General features: G+C 29.2%; 1 protein-coding gene across 1 annotated transcript; it reads right to left on the bottom strand.

Moving 5' to 3' along the window:
• Positions 1-2,420: 2,420 nt before the first annotated feature.
• On the bottom strand, positions 2,421-18,288 carry LOC110629676 (beta-galactosidase 6). Its single transcript, XM_021776760.2, has 17 exons — positions 18,057-18,288; positions 13,512-13,607; positions 13,331-13,443; positions 13,178-13,244; positions 12,995-13,087; positions 11,740-11,883; positions 11,574-11,668; positions 11,399-11,504; positions 11,238-11,322; positions 11,002-11,120; positions 10,147-10,308; positions 9,768-10,041; positions 9,570-9,688; positions 9,367-9,480; positions 9,182-9,289; positions 2,761-2,906; positions 2,421-2,666 (listed from the first exon to the last, which is right to left on the bottom strand). The coding sequence occupies exons 1-17, from the start codon at positions 18,228-18,230 to the stop codon at positions 2,504-2,506; spliced, it is 2,178 nt and encodes a 725-aa protein (XP_021632452.1). The 5' UTR covers positions 18,231-18,288; the 3' UTR covers positions 2,421-2,503.
• Positions 18,289-19,503: the final 1,215 nt, after the last annotated feature.

Raw genomic sequence — 19,503 nt, 5'->3', positions numbered from 1 at the left:
GGCTTGCCTCACAGACAGGTTCGGCGGCCGAAAGTCCCTTCGGCTGCCGAACCTGGTTTCTCCCAAAAGGGCAGAAACTCAGCTCAACATGCATAAATGCCTCCCAACTCATACAATCAAGCATTTTTCCTATTCCACAACATGCATACTCAAGCATACAAGCTCCTAGGGCTTCAAACCATCTTAAACCCCATCTACAACACAACAAACATGCATATCCAACATACATTGCTCATAAACACACATTTAACCAAAAACTCAACATAAACCTACACATGCATTTCTACCCCAAGGAACTTCATAAAACTTACTTAAAACATGAAAGGAACTATGGATCTACTCTTACCTCTTGTAGAACGAGAGGAGAGATGATCCAACTTGGAGGTGGGAGACATCCGCTCTTTAGTCTCCAAGTTTCCAAAACTTGTTCTTTTGTTCAAATCTCTTCAAATCAACATAAAGCTTGTTAAAACATGAAGGATTGGAGGAAAAACATCAAAAACGAACCATGGGAGAGCAAGAACTCACCGTGGCCGAAAATGGGGAAAAAACTCGCTCGTTTCGGCCATGGAGCCCTTAAATAGGGGCTGACCAGGCAACCTTCGGAAGCCGAAGACGCCCCCTAAACTCATGCAAGTTCGGCGGCCGAACCTTTGCCACCTTCGAAAGCCTAACTTGGCCTCCTAAACCATCCCACGTTCGGCGACCGAACCTGGAAAATGCCTCCATGGTCTTTTCATTCAAAACTTGATTTCTTTCTTACTTAAAACCTTAAAATACATTAAAATATTTTATGAAAACATGATATTACCCTTCTAGAGGTTTCCGATATCAGAGATTCCATCAGACGGTAGGAATTCCGATACCGAAGTCTAGCCGGGTATTACAATTGTTATTCTTCATAAACATATAGCTATATTCTCTTTTAAAATCCCATTCCTTCAATTCACTTATACTTGCCTCATTGTAACCGATTCAATGTAAGAACTATCATCCTGCCCATCTATATTTAGATCATATTCACTTATACTTAAATCTGAATTATTGCATTCTTCTCCATCCAAACCATACTATGTTTCTTTATCTTTCTCTATTCCATCATTTTTTTTAATGATTTCTATATTAACAACCTCATTGTCTTCTTCAACATCAATATCTTCTCATCATCTTTATTAAGTACATTCTTTGTTGAATCTAATCATGTTGAATCAGAAATTTATTTTGTTTATACCAGAGTCCATGATATTAAACTCATCAAACGTATCCATAAAGGCTCATACTTCTAAAAGATTATATTTGAATTTTTCGATTACGTAATGTTTAAATAATTAATAAATAGGATAAAAAGAAATTTTTGGCATAAATTTGCTTAAGTGGTTGAATTCAAATATGTGATTAAAATGTGAATTTTTGGTATCTTTTATGATAAATTTAATTTAGATTGAATTAAAGGATGTTAGAAATTAATTTGACTAAAATAGAAGTTTTGGAAGGGTATTTTGACCATGGCTAAAACTTGGAGGTTCATACGAGAAGCATATTCATGTTATCCTTTTATAATAGTTTTAAGAAATTGGTAGGTTTGATGAATATTTGAAAGTTAAAAGTATTAGAATGAAACTTTAATGATTAATAAGAAAAAAAAAAAACAAGTTGGATTAAATGGAAATTTGGTTAATAAGTGTAAAGTATTAAATAGGAAATTTGCAATCTTTTTGGAATTATGTTGAATTGTATGTTACAAAATCCTTTTGGAAGGATTAATTGAGTAGTTGAATTATTGATTGTTAAATTTTTAAGTGTGAATGAATTATTTGGATATTTATAAAAAAGATATTTGGAAAAATTAAATATTTTAATATGAATTTTGTTTTTCATGTTTATTAATTTTGATTTGGAAATATTGTATTGAACTATGAACAGCATATGCAAAATAGTTACGGTTAAGTGAAAAGTATATGAAAAGTATAGGTTAATTTTCATTAAGGATCAGGTTTAGCTCAACGGTCCTAAAAGCTATCTTAAGAGAAAGGAGTACTTAAAACTCTTTATTACGTTACTCTTATTCTAAATCGACGTGAAATTTAATATATCCTCTCATAAAACTCAACATTTTATAAAAAACTCTAATATGATGTTAAATTTGAGTCAGACTTAATTCACTCTAAATGCTAATTCAAAGAGAGAAGCGCGCTAAGATTCTTATAAAGAGCACGTTACTCCTATTTCAAACTGATAAAACAAGTTATATATGTAAATCAAGTATTTTTAAAAAATAAAAAAGATTTTAATTCCAATTGCATAAACTGAACATAAATGAAAATTTACCATTTTATTTTGAATTTCGCTCAATTCTAATTTTACAAGATTAGAATGTATGAACGAAATAGGTTAATTAAATTGCAAAAAATATTGTGATTAAAAACTAAATTATATTTTTATAAAAATTAAGTATTTATGAGTTAATTATAAAAAAAATGAAAATAGTAAAATTAATGTACTATTACATTGAATTTTTGCGGAAATGATTACTAGAAATATAATGTGGTAAGGTTTTGGTGGAAACTGTGTTCACTGAAATCTTCGAAGGATCTCCATTGGACTCTTCCAATATAACTAGAAGATTTGCAGAAGACATATTAAGAAATGCTCGTGGAACATGGTACCTAAACAGAACCAACATCAACAACATTAACTAGTAGACAGACATTGTTTAAGAATTAGATGATATTCACATTTGGAAAATCGCTAGATGCATACCATGTTTGTGAAGGATGGCCTTTGGATGTAAGAAATGAAATCCAGTAGCGACCAATGTTTTGGCCATTCACCCATGCTTGGCCTTTACCCATTGTGGTAAGGTTTAAGATCACTGGATCATTTCCTTTTGGTGTTTCAAATTTTGTCTGCTCAAATCATCCAATAAAATAGAATTTATAGCTAAATGCTTGCTCAATCTCCAGCGTTTAATTAAAATTATAACCTATTGAGTGGGTTGTATTGTAAAAAAACTAAAATTTTCATCCTGTTTGCACGGCAAGTATTAAATTTTTTAATATATTATAATTTTAATTTTTTTCTTTTTATTTTTTAGAAAAATAAATTTAAAAAAATAAAGAACATTTAAAAAAATAAATAAATTTTAACATTTGTGAGTTTGTTGTTGCCTTTGTTATGCTGTAAAATTTAAATGATTTATTTTTCTTATAAATAAATGAACTTATATTTTTTAAAAAAAATATAACAGTTCAAAATTATGTCAAGTCAATATAAAAATATAAATATATATCTTTTTAGGATAAAATTAATAGATAAATGCTATTTAATTTTTATAAAAATTTTAAAAAACAAATTAAAACTACTCAAATTAAAAAAGAAATTCAAAAGGACAGGGTTAATGCATAAATAAATAAAGAAAAAAAATCAAAAGTTAAGGGGACGGGAGGAAAAAAATTTAAGAGGAACACTTCCCAAAATTTAAGCAACACGAACAAAAAAAATTATCATGTTATTCAATAAAATAATTTTAAATATATTTTTTTAATTATTATCTTAAAATTATTTTCTTTGTATTTATTTTAAATAATAATATAAATAAATTTTATTATTAGTTAAATCACCATGATCTTCTACAACAAATGTTTATTAAACATTATATGTAATTTTAATTAAAAAATATTTTATACGTGATGTTGTATAAGAGTCATATGAAATAAGCCATGAACTGTCGTTACAAAGCAAATTCATGTGGCAAGGAGCTGATAAGTAGGTAATGCTATTTCACCCAAGCAAAGAAAGATTAGGACATCTTAACACCTAATTCATCATCAAGACTTACCTTTCCATGATTGGTCGAGTCTCAGCATAAAGTTATTATTAGCAGGCATAATTCAGCAGATTTTCATTACGCTTGTAATCACGGGATGTCTGACCAGTCAATCTGGTGGAATTTCTTATCACGTAACCAACCACATCATAGCCGGATTATTAGGAAATGTTATATTTATTCCATCTTTTTATAGTATAAAAGGATAATGATCACAGAAATAAATGTACGTAATTCTTATACTACTCAAATTCTAAACAATTCATTACGTTCGCCCTAATCTCCAGTATACTGACTTGAGCGTCACGTTCTCTTTCTTGTAGGTCTAGCCAATCACACTATAGGTTTATTTTTTGGCTGCATCATTTAGTTCAGTTGTCGATAAATCCATTGAATTCTTTCCGTTCATTTGGATTGAAATTGGTCTCTTGTTCCTTTTCTGTGAAAAAGAAATCTTTCCTCTTTCTCTTAAAATGGCTGGGATCATACATGTCATTACAAGAGGACCTGCTGATAGCAAAGGGAAGAATAAGCGCGTAGCAGAAGATGTCCTGTTAGTTGAACATGAGCCATAGACCAAACAGGAAGTAAGGTTCGGCCCTGCAGACAAAGCACTAGCATTCTTCCAAAATGATCCAATGATCGTCAAAATCTTTTTAAACGGGTATGAAGTAAGACGAGTATTGGTGGATACAGGTAGTTCTGTTAATCTTCTCATTTTAAATATTTTTAACAAGTTAGGCTTGGATAGAAATAGTCTTGTCAAAGTTTCTTATCCGTTAGTAGGATTAGGAGATAAGACCATAGTAGTACTGAACCTCCCTCTAGTGCTAGATGATGAGAAATATAGGCAGGAGTTGTATACAGAGTTCGCAGTGGTTGATATCCCATTTTCCTATAATGTGATACTCGGCCTCCTAGTTATAAACTGCCATAGTATAGTTATTAACATGGATGATATGTGTCTTAAGTTACCAACTCAAATGAGGATAGTCATTGTTCAAAGCAACCCAAGGTTAGCCAAAAAATGTTACAAACATTCTACAAAAAGTCTCGAGAAAGTAGCTATGCCCATCGACTTGTTGAGAAGCCGGAATCTCATATAAAATCAGAACCAACAAACCCAGTAGAAGAGGTCCAGCTAGATAAGGATCAAAAGGTACGGTTCGATACTGCGTTAACTGGTGAAATGAAGACTCATTTAATAGAGTGCTAAAATGCCGAGTAACCACTTTCGCATGGTCTCTAAAAGATGTAACAGAGATGGACCCAACTCTCATCACTCATAAGTTGTCTGTTAACAAAGCCATCAAATCGGTCCAACAAAAGAAAAGTAGGTTTGCGCTGAAGAGGCAGCAGGTGATCAAACCATGTGGTCCTGGTGAAAAAGGCTAATGGCAAATGGAGAATGTACATGGATTTTACTGACCTAAATAAAGTGTGTCCAAAAGATCATTACCTATTGCCGTCTATCGATAGGTTAGTAGACTCGACCTTAGGTCATGCAAGGATTTATTTTCTTGATGCCATTTCAAGTTACCACCAAATCATAATGGACACTGAGGATGCAGAGAAAACTGCATTCATAATAGATGAAGGGGTTTTCTGCTATAAGGTGACGCCATCTAGATTAAAAAACGTAGGGGCGACTTAACAGAGGATGGTGTTAGGCATTTTTAAAGACATAGTGGGGTCAACAGTCGAAGTGTATGTGGATGACATGGTAGTAAAGAGCCAATCCTTGAAAGACTATCCAGAAGATATCTGAAAAGTCTTTGACGTACTCGATAAGGCGGATATGAAATTGAATCCTAAAAAGTGCACCCTCTGAGTACAAGCTGAAAAGTTTTTAGGGTATATAATCTCAGAAAGAGGCATACAAGCAAATTCTGAGAAGATTAGCACCATCCAAAACATGAAAGTACCCAAAACTATTAATGAAGTATAGAAGTTGAATGGGTGAGTCACAGCGCTGGGTCGATGTATATTATGCTCGGCCAGAAGGTGTCTTTTGTTCTTTAAAACCTTAAAAGGGAAAAGTAAGTTTGTGTGGAGTGGAGAATGTGTAGAGGTATTTGAAAGTTTGAAAACTTTTTTATTATCTCCTCCATTGTTAAGCTCACCTATCGAAGATGAGGTTTTATTTTTATACTTGTCTGTGACGTAGGAAACAGTTTGCTCGGTACGCATTCGTGAAAACAATGGATAATAAAGCCTAGTAGTTATTTATGAACTATCATCCTTTCGAAAAGTTGGCATTTGCAGTCCTAATTTCAGCCATAAAACTACTTCCATACTTCGAGTCACACACCATAGAAGTCAGAACAAATTATCCACTGCAAAATGTTCTACATAGATCGGAACTGTCAAGGCGCCTATCTACTTAGGCGGTAATATTGTCAGCCTTTGATATCAAGTACGTTCTAAGAAAGGCCACGAAATCCAAGCAATAGCTGATTTTATCGCGAAAATGACTCCGCCGTTAGAACCTTCGGAATCCCCTGAATCAACTATGGAGGAGTAGAAGGTTTGGGAAGATGGAGCTTGTTTGGAGCCGGGGGTTCTGCAATCGGAATCTTGTTGCAGTCTCAAATCGATATAAAACTTCGATATGCGATAAAACTCGCCTTCAACACTACCAACAATATAGCCGAGTAAGAGCCTGTAATAATGGTCCCGAGAATCATCAAAAAACTAATTATACAAAAATCTACCATTTTTAATAACTCACAATTGGTTGTTAATCAGTGCTAGAGATAATTTAAAATCCGAGAATTGAAACTTGTCAAATATGAAGAGAAGGTTCAGTCCCTAATGGAGAGGATAAAAGATGGGCAAGGCAGCTACGAGCTTCGCCAAATGGTTCGAGAAATAAGACAATCATCATTTATAGGCAAAGGCAGGCAAAACGCTGCAAAGAGGGAAGACCAACCAAATCATGCCACATCTTCCAGATCGAAAAAATAAATCATCACCTTCGAATTCGAAGAATCAAAGACTAGCTGGGGGCTTCTAATGCGGTACAAGAGTTGCCCAAAGTAAGACATGAGCTATCACCACAAAACAAGTCCACGTGACAAGGAGCTGATAAGTGGGTCTCATCCAAGGAAAGAAAGATCTGAATACCTTAACACCTGGTTCATTACCAAGACTTGCCCTCCCCAAGATAGGTCGATTCTTAGTATAAAGTTACCATTAGCAGGCACAATCCAGTGGGCTTTCGTTACGCCTGTAATCACGGGTTCCCGAACCAGTCAATTAGACGAGATCTCTTATCACGCAGCCGGCCACATCATCATCGAATTATCAGGAAATGTTATATTTATCCCCATCTTCTTACAGTATAAAATGGAAATGATCTTAAAGGTAAAGGTACGCAATTCTTACACTATTCAAGTTCTAAGCAATTCATTACATCCGCCTTATTCTCCAATATACTGATTTGAGTGTCGGAGTGGCTGCCGTGTACACCCACCACTTCAGGTTCTCTTTCTTGTAGGTCTAGCCAATCACAACACAACTTTATTTTATGGCCGCATCAATACGTTCACTATCCATATGATTAATAAATTTTCTTAAATTCTAGCGTTTATAAGTTTGTTGTTGGTTTTACTGTGCTAAAAAATTTAAATGTTTTATTTTTCATATAAATAAATAAATTTACATCTCCACGAAAGAAAAATATAACACTTTAAACTTATGTCAACCCAACGTAATAACACAAATATATATATCTTTTTCAGGATAAAATTAATAAATAAAATGCAAATTAATTTTTATTAAAAAATCAAAAGATAAATTAAACGAATGTAGATTGTTAAAACAATCGCCTACCAATAATAAATATATAAGTAGATCAATAAAAAATTTAAAAAAAATTAAAAAAAATTAATAATAAAAAAAATTATTTTCCTATTCACTGAGCCAGCTTTATATATATATATATATATAATAGATTATAATAATTAAATATAAAATTATTATGTTACCGATGGCCTATTTAAATATTCAGACTATGCTTTAAATTGACAACTAAAATTCAGACATAAAATTATTAGGTCATATTTATTATTAACTATATTTTAAATTTTCCTTACCATTATTTAAATTTTTATAAAAATAACAAAGTCATTCTCAATAATTTTACCATTTCGTAAAAATTTAGACTACATTTAATGAAAACTTAAAAGCAGATATAGCAGAACATAAGCCACATGAGAGCTTTTTTTATTATTTTTTGATAAATTATTAGAAATATAACTATTTTATTTTTAGTTTTATAAATTTAGGCATTCAATTTTTAAATTAAATATTTAATGGATGGATTTTAAATAATATGGAGATGTAAACGTATGTAGTACCATTTATTTTTAATTGAGAAGTGAAAATGAATTGAATCCACAAATCATGTGTTCCTGTGTTCTGAGCCGAAGGTTGAAGATAAAGCTAAACGGTGCGTTATGCAATAAGTAAGAGAGTGACTGCATTAAAAAAGTTTTGAATAGAAAAGAAGTGTGGCATTAAGTGAAACGGTACATTTTATGTAGAATGTAACTTGTGAAAATGGAGTTGGAAAGAATCAAGATCGGGTTGTTGAGAAGATATGGAAGGCAGTTGAATTTAGTAAATGGGATGAATGTTGATAGCAATTCTGCTGCCATTTAGAAGATCACACAGAAATATTTCCAAATCTACTTGGCTCACTAACTTTGTTGCCAGTGCCACCGCCTCTGGTTACCAATTTTCACCAAATCACCTTTCCTTTGCCAACAACATCTCACTCGTTAGTGAACCTATATCTTATTCTCAAGCAAGTAAATATCCAAGATGGAAGGCTACAATAGAGTTGAAAGTGGATGCTTTTGAAGGCTATTTCCCTTCATTGAAGTGGATGCTTTATCAACGAGATGGGATTCAACAAAAATATATATGACATGAAGTAACTAATCTTAGATTTTACGGCAGACTTTGATCGAATCTAATTTTTGCTGCCGACGTCCGACCGAAATCCACGATAGTTTTTCGAAAAGAGAAATTCGAGACACACGACTTTCAAAAGTGTGACGAAAGCCATAGGTCTGTCACAAAATTCGATATGAAAATTTTATTGTTTAGGGGTCAATTTTGTATTTTAATTATTTTTTTAGATATTTTAGATATTTTCATAATTTTGCATATTAGGGTTTTGTTTGTATTATAAATAACATCCTTTAACTATTAGAAATCTACTTTTCAATATTTGAAAATTTTCGATAAAACTGTTTCTTTTAACCTATCTTAGCCAAACGATATTGATTAACACTCTTGACAGAGTCTAATTAGTCCTTTATCAACATGGAGAATTAATTTATGTACCTTAAACCAAGTAAGCGGCTGAGCAGTGGAGAAATCAGCTTTCCACCAATCAACACTGTCCAAAAGTTCACCTTTGTATATTTGTAAGTTCTCTCCCACCACTCCTACCTGCAACAATGGTGGATAATAAAAAATTATTACAATAAAAACCGACAACATCAGATTCCTATAGTTTGATAACTAACCTGATATCCCCATTGGTAATCGGTAGTAAAATTGTACAAGTCCTTTTCTAGAGTACATTGAATTTCAACTCTTGTTAATCCAGCATACCTCTTCTCCAAAAAAGCTCCAGAATCCTTCAACCATTCTTATTAAAATTAGTTGTTTTTGAATAATTAATTAATTAAAAGTACGCACACCAGCTGATATTATTAATTAATTTTACCGGTAATCCAACCATAACACTCAGAATAGAAATATTATTGGTCATTCCGTCGTCGTTTAAGGCTATCGGCACTTCCATAATGAATGGACCTTTGTCATTTTTACTTCCATGAGCTGACCCTGGAACCAAAAACATTTTCACTGCTGAGCGTGTTGAAATCGCACTTCCAACTTTTGAAAGAGAATGGTAGAAAGTAACCTGCAAATTTGTTGTTGACAAAAGCGTAGGCAACATGTGCAAGAGACTGAAGATGGAGTAGAGGTTGAGTGCAAGAGGAATTAGGTTGAAAGGTCAAAGTATACCAAAGATAATCTGATTTATCTTTGGTTGAATTCATTTGCTCCAACAGACTATTTGATCTTATTGTGGTATCTGAGTAGTTGGGAATAACATCTCTATAACTTTCCCACTTATCAACATCCTTCAATTTGTAAGTTGATGTCATGATTCTTTTGTTGGACTCTACATTTACCTGTGCTTACAAAAACAAAGAAATATAGACCTATTTTCTATTTTCTACAAATTTTTTTTAAAAAAATAATAATTTTTTTGAAATGCAAGAATATTAGGTACGTACCTTAGCTGTGTTGAAGACTATCTTTTCACAGTCGGGTAAAATACTAATGGACTTTGGAAGCAAATCATACGATTTATTTCTAAATTCAACAGTTGCATTGTTTGAATTATTATTCACAAGAAATGCAGCGCATCCTGCTCCTTGTGCTTCAAAAACATATGCCTGCTTTCAATTTCATGAAGAAATGAAGTAAAAAATTTTGATGGATTTACACACTTGACCAAATTCACTGGGAATTTCAAACATGCTTAATCTGACCCAACTTCACTTTGCCAAATTATGACTGATTCGGGTGAGCATTAGGTGAAATAAATCGAAAATCGAAATTTTGGTATTTATAAAAATCAAACCGAATCGATTTTGATCAAAAATCAAACTGAACCGGTTTGATTTAATTTGATTTGATCGGTTTGAATTTTTAATAAATTTTTTTATTTTTTACACTTTAATTTTTTTAATATTTTAAAATTTAATTAAAATATTTTAATTTTAATATGATCTGATCTCTCCAAATTATTGAAAATAATATACTATTATCACTAATCGATTCGATTCGATTTTTTTCAGATCAAAACTAAATTGAACCGAAATAACAAAAATTTTAAAATTAAAAATCAAACTAAACCGAAATAAATAAAAATCTAAATCAAAATTTTAAATTAATTCAATTCGATTAATTTTTTTGATTTGAACCGAATACTACTCATCCTCACCTGTTCCATCAATATTTGACATGGAAATAAATCCAATGATAAATTAATATGCAATTGGTTCTCCTATTCATATAATTTCTCCAAATTAATTAAGGTGGTTATGGTCGGAGAGATCAGTTTAGTAGTTATGCTTTCATCTCACCTGTTGAAGTGGACCCAATGAGAAATTAGTTTGCATTCCTTCAAGTAAAATTGAAGAGCAAGACTTGATCACAGAATGCAGCTCCCTAAGATGGCCCCATTTGGGTTGCCTGATTAAACCTGTATTATTCATTTAGAAAAAAAAAAAAAAAAATCTCTGATGCATTAATTAAATAGTTTTTCTTCTTTTTTTTTAAAAAAAAAAAAAATTAAAACAATTATCCATACACAACCTACCATATTCATCAATGGGAGCTTGATCGTAATAACCTGTTATGACGTAAGCTGATGCTGTTCTGCCGAAATTCGTTCCACCGTGATACTTCATTTATTTATTTTATCACAATTAATCATATAACGTATATATTCATAATAAAGGATTAATTGGTTCAGCGTACCATGTAATAGTTCACGTAGCTTCCATTTTTTGCAATAAAAAGAGCCACATGAAACGCAATGTCCTGAGCTGATCGTATGTATGCTTCTCCTCCATACACTTGATAGCTGAATTGGTAATATGTTATTTGAGTAAAAATAAATTAATAATGAGAATTTAAGAGGGTGATTGCGTACAATGATGTCCAATTCTCTGTCCAAAGTGATGGCTTTGTTGGTGAGTTAGGCCCTCCAAAAGTTTCACCACATCTCATCCCATTGCATGTATTAATCTGCAAAACTTTGAGCTCCTTAAAAAAATTAAGGCAGGTAAAAGAATTAAAAAGAAGTGGGAGAAGCCAACCACCGGATCAGGAGCATCGTTTTGCTTGCACATAATCCACGGCACGCCAGTTTGTAGGTCAACCGCCATTTTTGCTGCCCAACGGACATATGAAGTTCCATTTTCTCCAAAAGCCGCTTCAATATTTCCATATTCATTTTCAATCTGTATTATTTTATTTATTAATATTATTTAATGTTAGTTAATTTCCGATAATCCATTGAATTTTATGAAACTAAATTTAAAGAGATAGCTTGATTGAAATTACATACTCCTATAAAAAAATTATAAAAATAGGTCAAGTCATTATTAATTGAGTAAATGATAAAAAAAACGTATTTTTTATTATAATTATATTTTATTTTTTATCAATTAAAATATAATTTTTTAAAATTATTTTAATTGTATTCTACTGTTATTTATACCGTTAAAAATTAATAGAATTGTCACTTCTCTCGTAAAATTAATGAAACGTTAACATATCCATTAATTTAATTAATTTTAGAGCAAAATTAATAATAATTTAAAAATTTTAAATAAAATTACAATAAAATTAAAAGAATAATGTTTTTTTTAAATCGATAATGATTATTATTAATTTTTTAAAAATTTATTCTAAATATTAGTATAATTTTAAAAAATGTGGTGGATTAGTATTATATTTGAAATTAAAAAATAATTTAAAAAATATTCTAAAAAATTATTTTATTATTTTGAATATTTTTAAACTGAATCTTATTAAATATTATTTTAAATTATTTTTAATACAACACAATTAGTTATGTATTTAATAAAATTATTTTTTTAATTATAGTTTTAAAAATAATGTTAAATAGAAAATATATTAGATAGATTCAAGAAAAATAGATTGATAATGATTTTAGTTAAAATAAGATCAAGGTAAATTATTATTATAAAATTATCGATAAAAATATAAAAAATTAAATAATAATATGAATAATAATTTTTAAATATATTTAATAATAGAAAAAGTAATTTGATGATAATTTTATAAGTTTTTAATTATATAAACAACGATAAATATATTTAGTTTGACTTTAAAAAAAATAGATATATGTATTGGGTGAAATTATAATAAAAATAAATTAGAGATTTTTTACGATTAATTTTAAATTTTATTATATGATATTGACGTGATAATTTTTTAAGAATACAAATACGGTAAAAATTAATTAGAATAATTTTAAAAAATTAAATTTTAATTGAAAAAAAATACAAAATTTTTTTCTATTAATTCTCATTAATTTCTACTTGCCTGTGATAAGATTATGGGACCTCCTTGTGAAGCATATAAACCCTCGGACTTCATCAAGTTGACTATTTTTGTTGTAAAATTTTGCATGTAAAACTGAATAAAAGACAAGGAAAATTAATAATCAATGTGTATATATAAATTTAGAGAAATAGAAAGAGAGAGAAGCTAGGGAGGTGCACACGCCTTGAAGGGTTGATTGTCTGATCGATAAACAATGCCAGGGACATCATGCAACCAAAAGGGTAAACCCCTGAAAACCAATAATAATAAGGCATTTATTTTCTTTATATAAAATTGAAAATGACCTATATTCATATTAATTAATTAGTTAAATACCCGTAAGTCCATTCACTCTCGATGAAAGGTCCAATCCTAAGGCAGGCATAAAGACCTTGTGTTTGTATTTCCCTTATAAATTTCACCAAATCATATCTTCCACTGAAATCATACTGCCACTCCCACAATTACAAATTTCAGACAGCGGACTCGTATATATATGTATATAGTAATTACTCACCTCTCCAGGTTGGGGCTCGTGGAGATTCCAGAACACATAGGTCTGAACAACATCTAGTCCCCCTTCTTTGGCTTTGGCTATCAAAGACGGCCACATCTGTAATATTTATTTATTTATTTATTTTTAAAATATGTTATAATAATAATTGCCTTTTAACTAAATTATTAACAAAATTGAATTACATAGTATTTTAAATCATTATAATAGTGTTTGGATAGAGAAACGACTCACAAAAACTCAACCTGTTGTCATTCCTAAATTAAACCAACAAATTTAAAGAGCTCATTAAAGATGCCAGTAGCCAGTATTCCAAATCTTTTCCTTTTGTACTTCAGCTCATGTTTAATGATTTACCAAAGATACCCCTAATTTATTAATCTTAGCAAAATTCAAAATCTCTAGGTTCAAACTGAAATAATTGGTGGAACTGAATTAATTAAAATTTTAATTTGATTTTATAATTTTTTGGTTCGATTCGTTTTCTAATTTTAAAAATTTTAGAAATATAGATTTGATTTGGTTCAGTTCGATTTCAATAAAAAAATTTGACAAAATTGAACTCAACTAATTTATTATAATATTGTATCGTTTTGATAAAATATGGATCAAACTAAATAAAATTGACATACTTCAATTAAATTTTAGAACATTAAAAATAATGTGTAAAAAATAAAAGTCCAATTAATCGAATCGAATTGAATCAGATCAATTTGATTCAATTTGATTTGATTCAATTCGATTTGGTTCGGTTTTCATAAAAACTAAAATTATAAGTTTTTCATTTTTTCAGTTTAATTCTATTTTGAACTGAATCAACCAAATGTTCACTCCCTTTCCAACTCTTGCACAATTTAATTTGATTCGACTTAAAACTAAACTAACTGAATGCTATAGCTATTTGATGTGTGTATAAGGGGATATTACTTCTAAACAAACTACACAAGGGCTCCAAGAATCTCCAAAGATGCTAGCTAGAAAATTTGAAACTAATTTTGGAATCATTCAATATCAAATCATCATAGGTGGAAGATAGATATTTGAGATGAAAACTATGTTAGGAGAGCACAGAAATATTCATGAAAGATTATTCATGATATAATCTAGTTTGGAATGCATGGCAACCTACCAAAGGACTTGAAAATCAACTACAAGAGTTCAAATAAAGTAAACAGTTGTAATATATGAACTCCAACTTATTTGGAGAATGCAACACCTTTTTTGCCTATATAGCCCATTATGGCCGAAATACACTTACATTTCATTTTATTATTTTAGAGTTTTAGTATTTTATTGTACTTATTTTAAATTAATTAGCCTCAATTTAGATGGCTAAATTCTTGCAGCCCATAAGGAGAAAAGGTTCTCCTAATTCATTTAAGAAAAAGATTTTTATTGTAATATGTATTGAGGAAGGTTTAACCGTTTAACTAAGAATCTTTTATACATTGAAATTAATCATTTTATCACTAGGATTAGGGTTTAGAAGGTTATAAAAACCAATCTAAGTGTCAACCACAAATTAAGACTTGTTTATGAATAATTATTTCTTTGTTTAATAAAATTCTAGTGAGAATTTTGTTTAACTTTGTGTTGCATCAAGAATTAACATCTTATCGAGATTAGTAATTTTGTGGCGATTTCACTATTATTTTCTAGTTCGATTATCTACCTTCTTGTTTATTCATTATTTAATGGTGTAATAGAATGTTTGAGAATTGACCTTAATGTGTAACTTGATATTATTGTGTGTTGGGATTTTATATTGCATTATTAATCTGGGATTCCGCATCAATTGATATTAAAACATAGGTCATAGATAAATTCTTATTTATCTATATTAATTGTTATCTTGTTTAATTTCAATTTTATAATTATAGTTGCTATTATATTTGTTTTCTTGTTTGCTTAGCTTACTTTTCAATTTCATGTTATTATAAGTTTTTTAGCAAAAAAAAAGGAAAAAAAAAAAAACTTAAAAAACAAATTGTGAAAAATAAAAGAGACTTCTTGAAATTCATTTTTGAAGTTGAAGGCAAGAAAAAGGATAACTTTAGAATCTATTTGACATATACCTTGGCCAAAATTGCTAATTTTAGTTGCTAGAAATTTTTACAAGTCTAAAGTTTTTCTTGTTATTTTTTCTTTTATTATTTAGAATATCATTATTTGATATCTGTTATTGCAATTTTATTATTTTCTTTTTTATATATTTTGAAATGTAATGCTCATAAGTTGAATAATTGAGAAAAAAAAAAAAAAAGACTTGAGTGGTGAGTTCATAAGAGGGTAAAAGTCAATTTGTGAGTAAAACACGAGCGAAATTGCCTTTCGAGAGAAACACGTAAAGGAGAATGTGAGGTTCAACCTTTGTTTTCTTTTGTTTGTGTTTTGAAATTTTTAGCAGAATAGAAAACAATGAATTAAGAGAAGATAGCAGGAAGCTCAATGAATCTTTTCAAAAATACATAAAACATTTTGGTGATTTTATGAAGACCTTGAAAAGAGTTATCTAAAAAGAGAATGAAAAAATCGTCAATAATGATGTAAGTCAATTTAAAAATAGTGAAGAATGTGATTCTAAATCCAAATATTGTCATACAGAAGAAATCTAAGGAGATGAGATAGAAAGCACTTTACTAAATTAATTTCAAGATATCCGAGTTGCCAGTACAATTGTTGTAATAACAAGCAATATGAAGATGAATATGTTTACATCAATCCTTTTGTCATTATTATGTTGATTTGTGGACTAATTTTCTTGAGGAGGGAGGAGTTTATGGATTACTTTTAAACAAACTGAGGCACATGAGAGCTCTAAGAATTTTCAAAGATGCTAGCTAAGAAACTTGAAAAGAACTTTCGTATTATCCAATATCAAATTATTATAGGTGGAAAAAAGGTATTCAAGATGAAAACTATGTTTGGAGAGTATGGAAATATTCACGAACGATTATTCACGATATTTTGCAAATAAACAAGCAATGGAAGGATCAAGTTTGCAACACACAAGACCTGCTAAAGGACTTGAAAATCAATTAAAAGAGTCCAAAGAAAGCAAAGAGCCGTAATACATGAACTTCAACCCGTTTGGAGTATGCAGCACATGTTTTGCCCATATAGCCTATTATGACCAAAATGCACTTAGATTCATTTTATTATTTTAGAGTTTTAGTATTTTATTGGACTTATTTTAAATTAATTAAGTCAATTTAAATAGCTAAATTTGTGCATCTCATCTCCTAATCCATCTAGAAAAAAAAATTTTATTGTAATTCTTATTGAAAAAAAATCTAAAAAAATGTTTTCTATACATAAAGATATTATTATTCTTTATTTTTTGAATATTGTGACTAAATGATAAAAACAACTTTCATATTTTTTTTTCTATAAAAGCATCATTTACTTTTTTTTTTACAAAAATTTACTTTTTGTATCCAAGTTATTTTTTCGTTACATCAAACCTTGTGTAAGAATACACAAATAGAAAAATTAAATTAAATTTTATTAGTTAATCTCGGAAAATAACGTTTTACACGATAATTGTTCTGATGTTGTCTAAGACCCAAATTTATTAGGGAGAACTCTTTTAGCTGTTAGTGTGTCCGTGACTATGTTGAATAACTTTGACATCTATTTTGTTTTTTGCTGGCAGCTGCCAAGGCGGCAACACCTATACCCTACCCGTGATGTAATAGAACCTGCGTTTATTTTAATCGTTGCAGTTAACTTTTTCATAATCTGAGAAAAAAAATATTATTTAGTAATTATTAATTTAATTTTAAAAAATAATAAAATATTTTTAAAATTTTAAAAAATCTATTAATTAAACTCAATATTCACTATTTAATCTTTAATAATATGGAAAAATATATTATTAGTTGATTCATTATAATGTTTTTAAAGTTTTAAAAAAATTTATTAATTATTTTTTATATTAAAAATATTTAAAATTTTTCTTTAATATTTAATAATTAAAATTTGAAAATAATAAATAAATTTTTTAAAATTTTAAAAATATTTTAATACATATCTTAAAGTTAAAGATCAATTAAACTAAATAATAAATATTCTTAATTTTAATTAAATATTAATAAAAATTAATTTTTTTAATTAATTTTTTAATTTTAAAAAATATATTAAAATATATCTTTTAAAAAATTTATTTATTAATTATAACAATTAAATATTATAAAAAAATAAAATTCTTTCTATTGAAAGTTTATTAATTAATTAATTTTTTTTTAAAAAAATTTTATTAATTTAAAAAGAGTAGAGAAAATACAGAAACAATATGAGATGAGGATATCAATACAAACTCCTAAATTATTAAAAAAAATTAAAATTTTTTAGATATGAAAGAATCAATTAATAAATTTTTTTATAAAATTGAGAGATCATTAATAGATTTTTTTAAATTACATATAACTAAAATTAATAGAGATTAATAAATTAATTAATAAATTTTTTTATAATATAAAAATTAAATAATAATTTTTTTAAATACTATTATTTATAGCACACACAGAAAGTGAAGTATATATTTACCTCAGGTGTGCTTCGAGGATAGTGAATTGAACCCGAAAACAAAATTTTTCTTTGCCCATCAATGATGAGAGACCTGCCATCGTATGCGACATCTCCTCCGCCACTTTCTGCCATTGTTGCTCCGGCAGCCACCGTTGCCAGCACTATAAACCAACCTATACATACCCATAACATCTCTCCCCAAACTTAACTTGCTCTCTTTCAACCTTATATTGTAAGTGTCAGTTACATATATATAGAATTTGGAGGATAAGTGGTTGTTGGGTCACATCCAATATCTTTTCTTCTGCCCTCTCTCTCTCTCTCTCTCTCTCACACAGCTTTTAATAGAATCCATTGGGTTTATCTTACTCCGATTTCTTCAAGCCTTCCTTTAGAAGAAGTTTTTTTTTTTTTTTAAATAATAAACTCTTTCAAGGTTTTAAAAATCTTGATATCATGTTTAAAGAGCATGTAGATTTTTTAAAGGTTCTTTTTAAAAGAATGGTTTTGGTGCAAAGTCACTGTGATTGCTACAATAGAAAAGAAAATCCACAATTGTCTTGCAAGTCATCCAGGCGTGCCTGCGATTTCAAGATTCATCAAGCGTGAAGGATGAGAGGCTCAACTTAAGCCATAAGTTTAATAATCCATTAGAGAAATGCAACTAAATTCTCCTACACTAATTTACATGATTTAACTATTAAAAATTTCTTGAAATTGTGAAACATTAATATCAATGAAAATTAGAAAAAATTACTATGGAGTCTCTAAATTTTGATGAAATTAATTAGTTAGTCCTCATAATTCTTAGAACTAATTAAAATATTTTTTATTATTTTAAAATATAATTATTTGGTCATTTTGTTAATAATTGATTAATAGATTCTGTTAGTTTTAAATGAAAAATCACAAATACTTTTTTTCATTAAAAAAATTAATAAGAGTTGAGCAGTTTTTAAATTAAATTAAATCAAATCGAATCGAATCGACACTGTATATAATCTTAAAGAAAGCTAATTTTAATCTTTCCATTCATTCTATTTTTCATGTTTTTTCTCCCGCAATATGCATTCATGCTAATCATTTTCTTCCTCTTCTTCTTCTCTTATGGTCCTCAATCTTCATTTCACTAATCGATTGTCTTTCTCTTCTTTTTCTTTTTCTTCGCCCTCATTCGACTTTCCATATTTTTTCATCTTTATTAGTGTCAGCGGCTCTTAATTGGGGAGACAAGATTAAAGAGTAAAGTGAAATTTTAATGGGGCTTGAAAAATATAAGGATAGAGAAATATAAGGATAGAGAGTTCTAATAGTAAATCGTTGAGTTTTAGAGTTCCCTCTTGGCTTAGTGTTCTAGGAAGCCATTCAGCGATGCATCATGTTTAAAGTTTTAAGAAATTGGAGAAGATAAAGTTAAAAGATCTTATTTGATTGTCTACTCAATCGCCTGTTCTATTTTTTATTA

This window comes from Manihot esculenta, chromosome 13 (assembly GCF_001659605.2).
Source record: "Manihot esculenta cultivar AM560-2 chromosome 13, M.esculenta_v8, whole genome shotgun sequence".
NCBI classification, from domain to species: Eukaryota; Viridiplantae; Streptophyta; class Magnoliopsida; order Malpighiales; family Euphorbiaceae; genus Manihot; species Manihot esculenta.
The sequence above is the reverse complement of the archived record's forward strand: the minus strand, read 5'-3'. Positions and strand labels throughout refer to the sequence as shown.

What these genes read in the sequence shown, in the direction of transcription:
- LOC110629676 (XM_021776760.2), bottom strand. Translation starts at nt 18,230, where the DNA reads ATGTTATGGGTATGTATAGGTTGGTTTATAGTGCTGGCAACGGTGGCT. An exon ending in GTCCCATAATCTTATCACAG is followed by an intron (nt 11,884 to 12,994) that starts GCAAGTAGAAAT and finishes AAAATAATACAG; the next exon opens with ATTGAAAATGAATATGGAAA. An exon ending in TGTCAACAACAAATTTGCAG is followed by an intron (nt 9,689 to 9,767) that starts GTTACTTTCTAC and finishes TTTTGGTTCCAG; the next exon opens with GGTCAGCTCATGGAAGTAAA.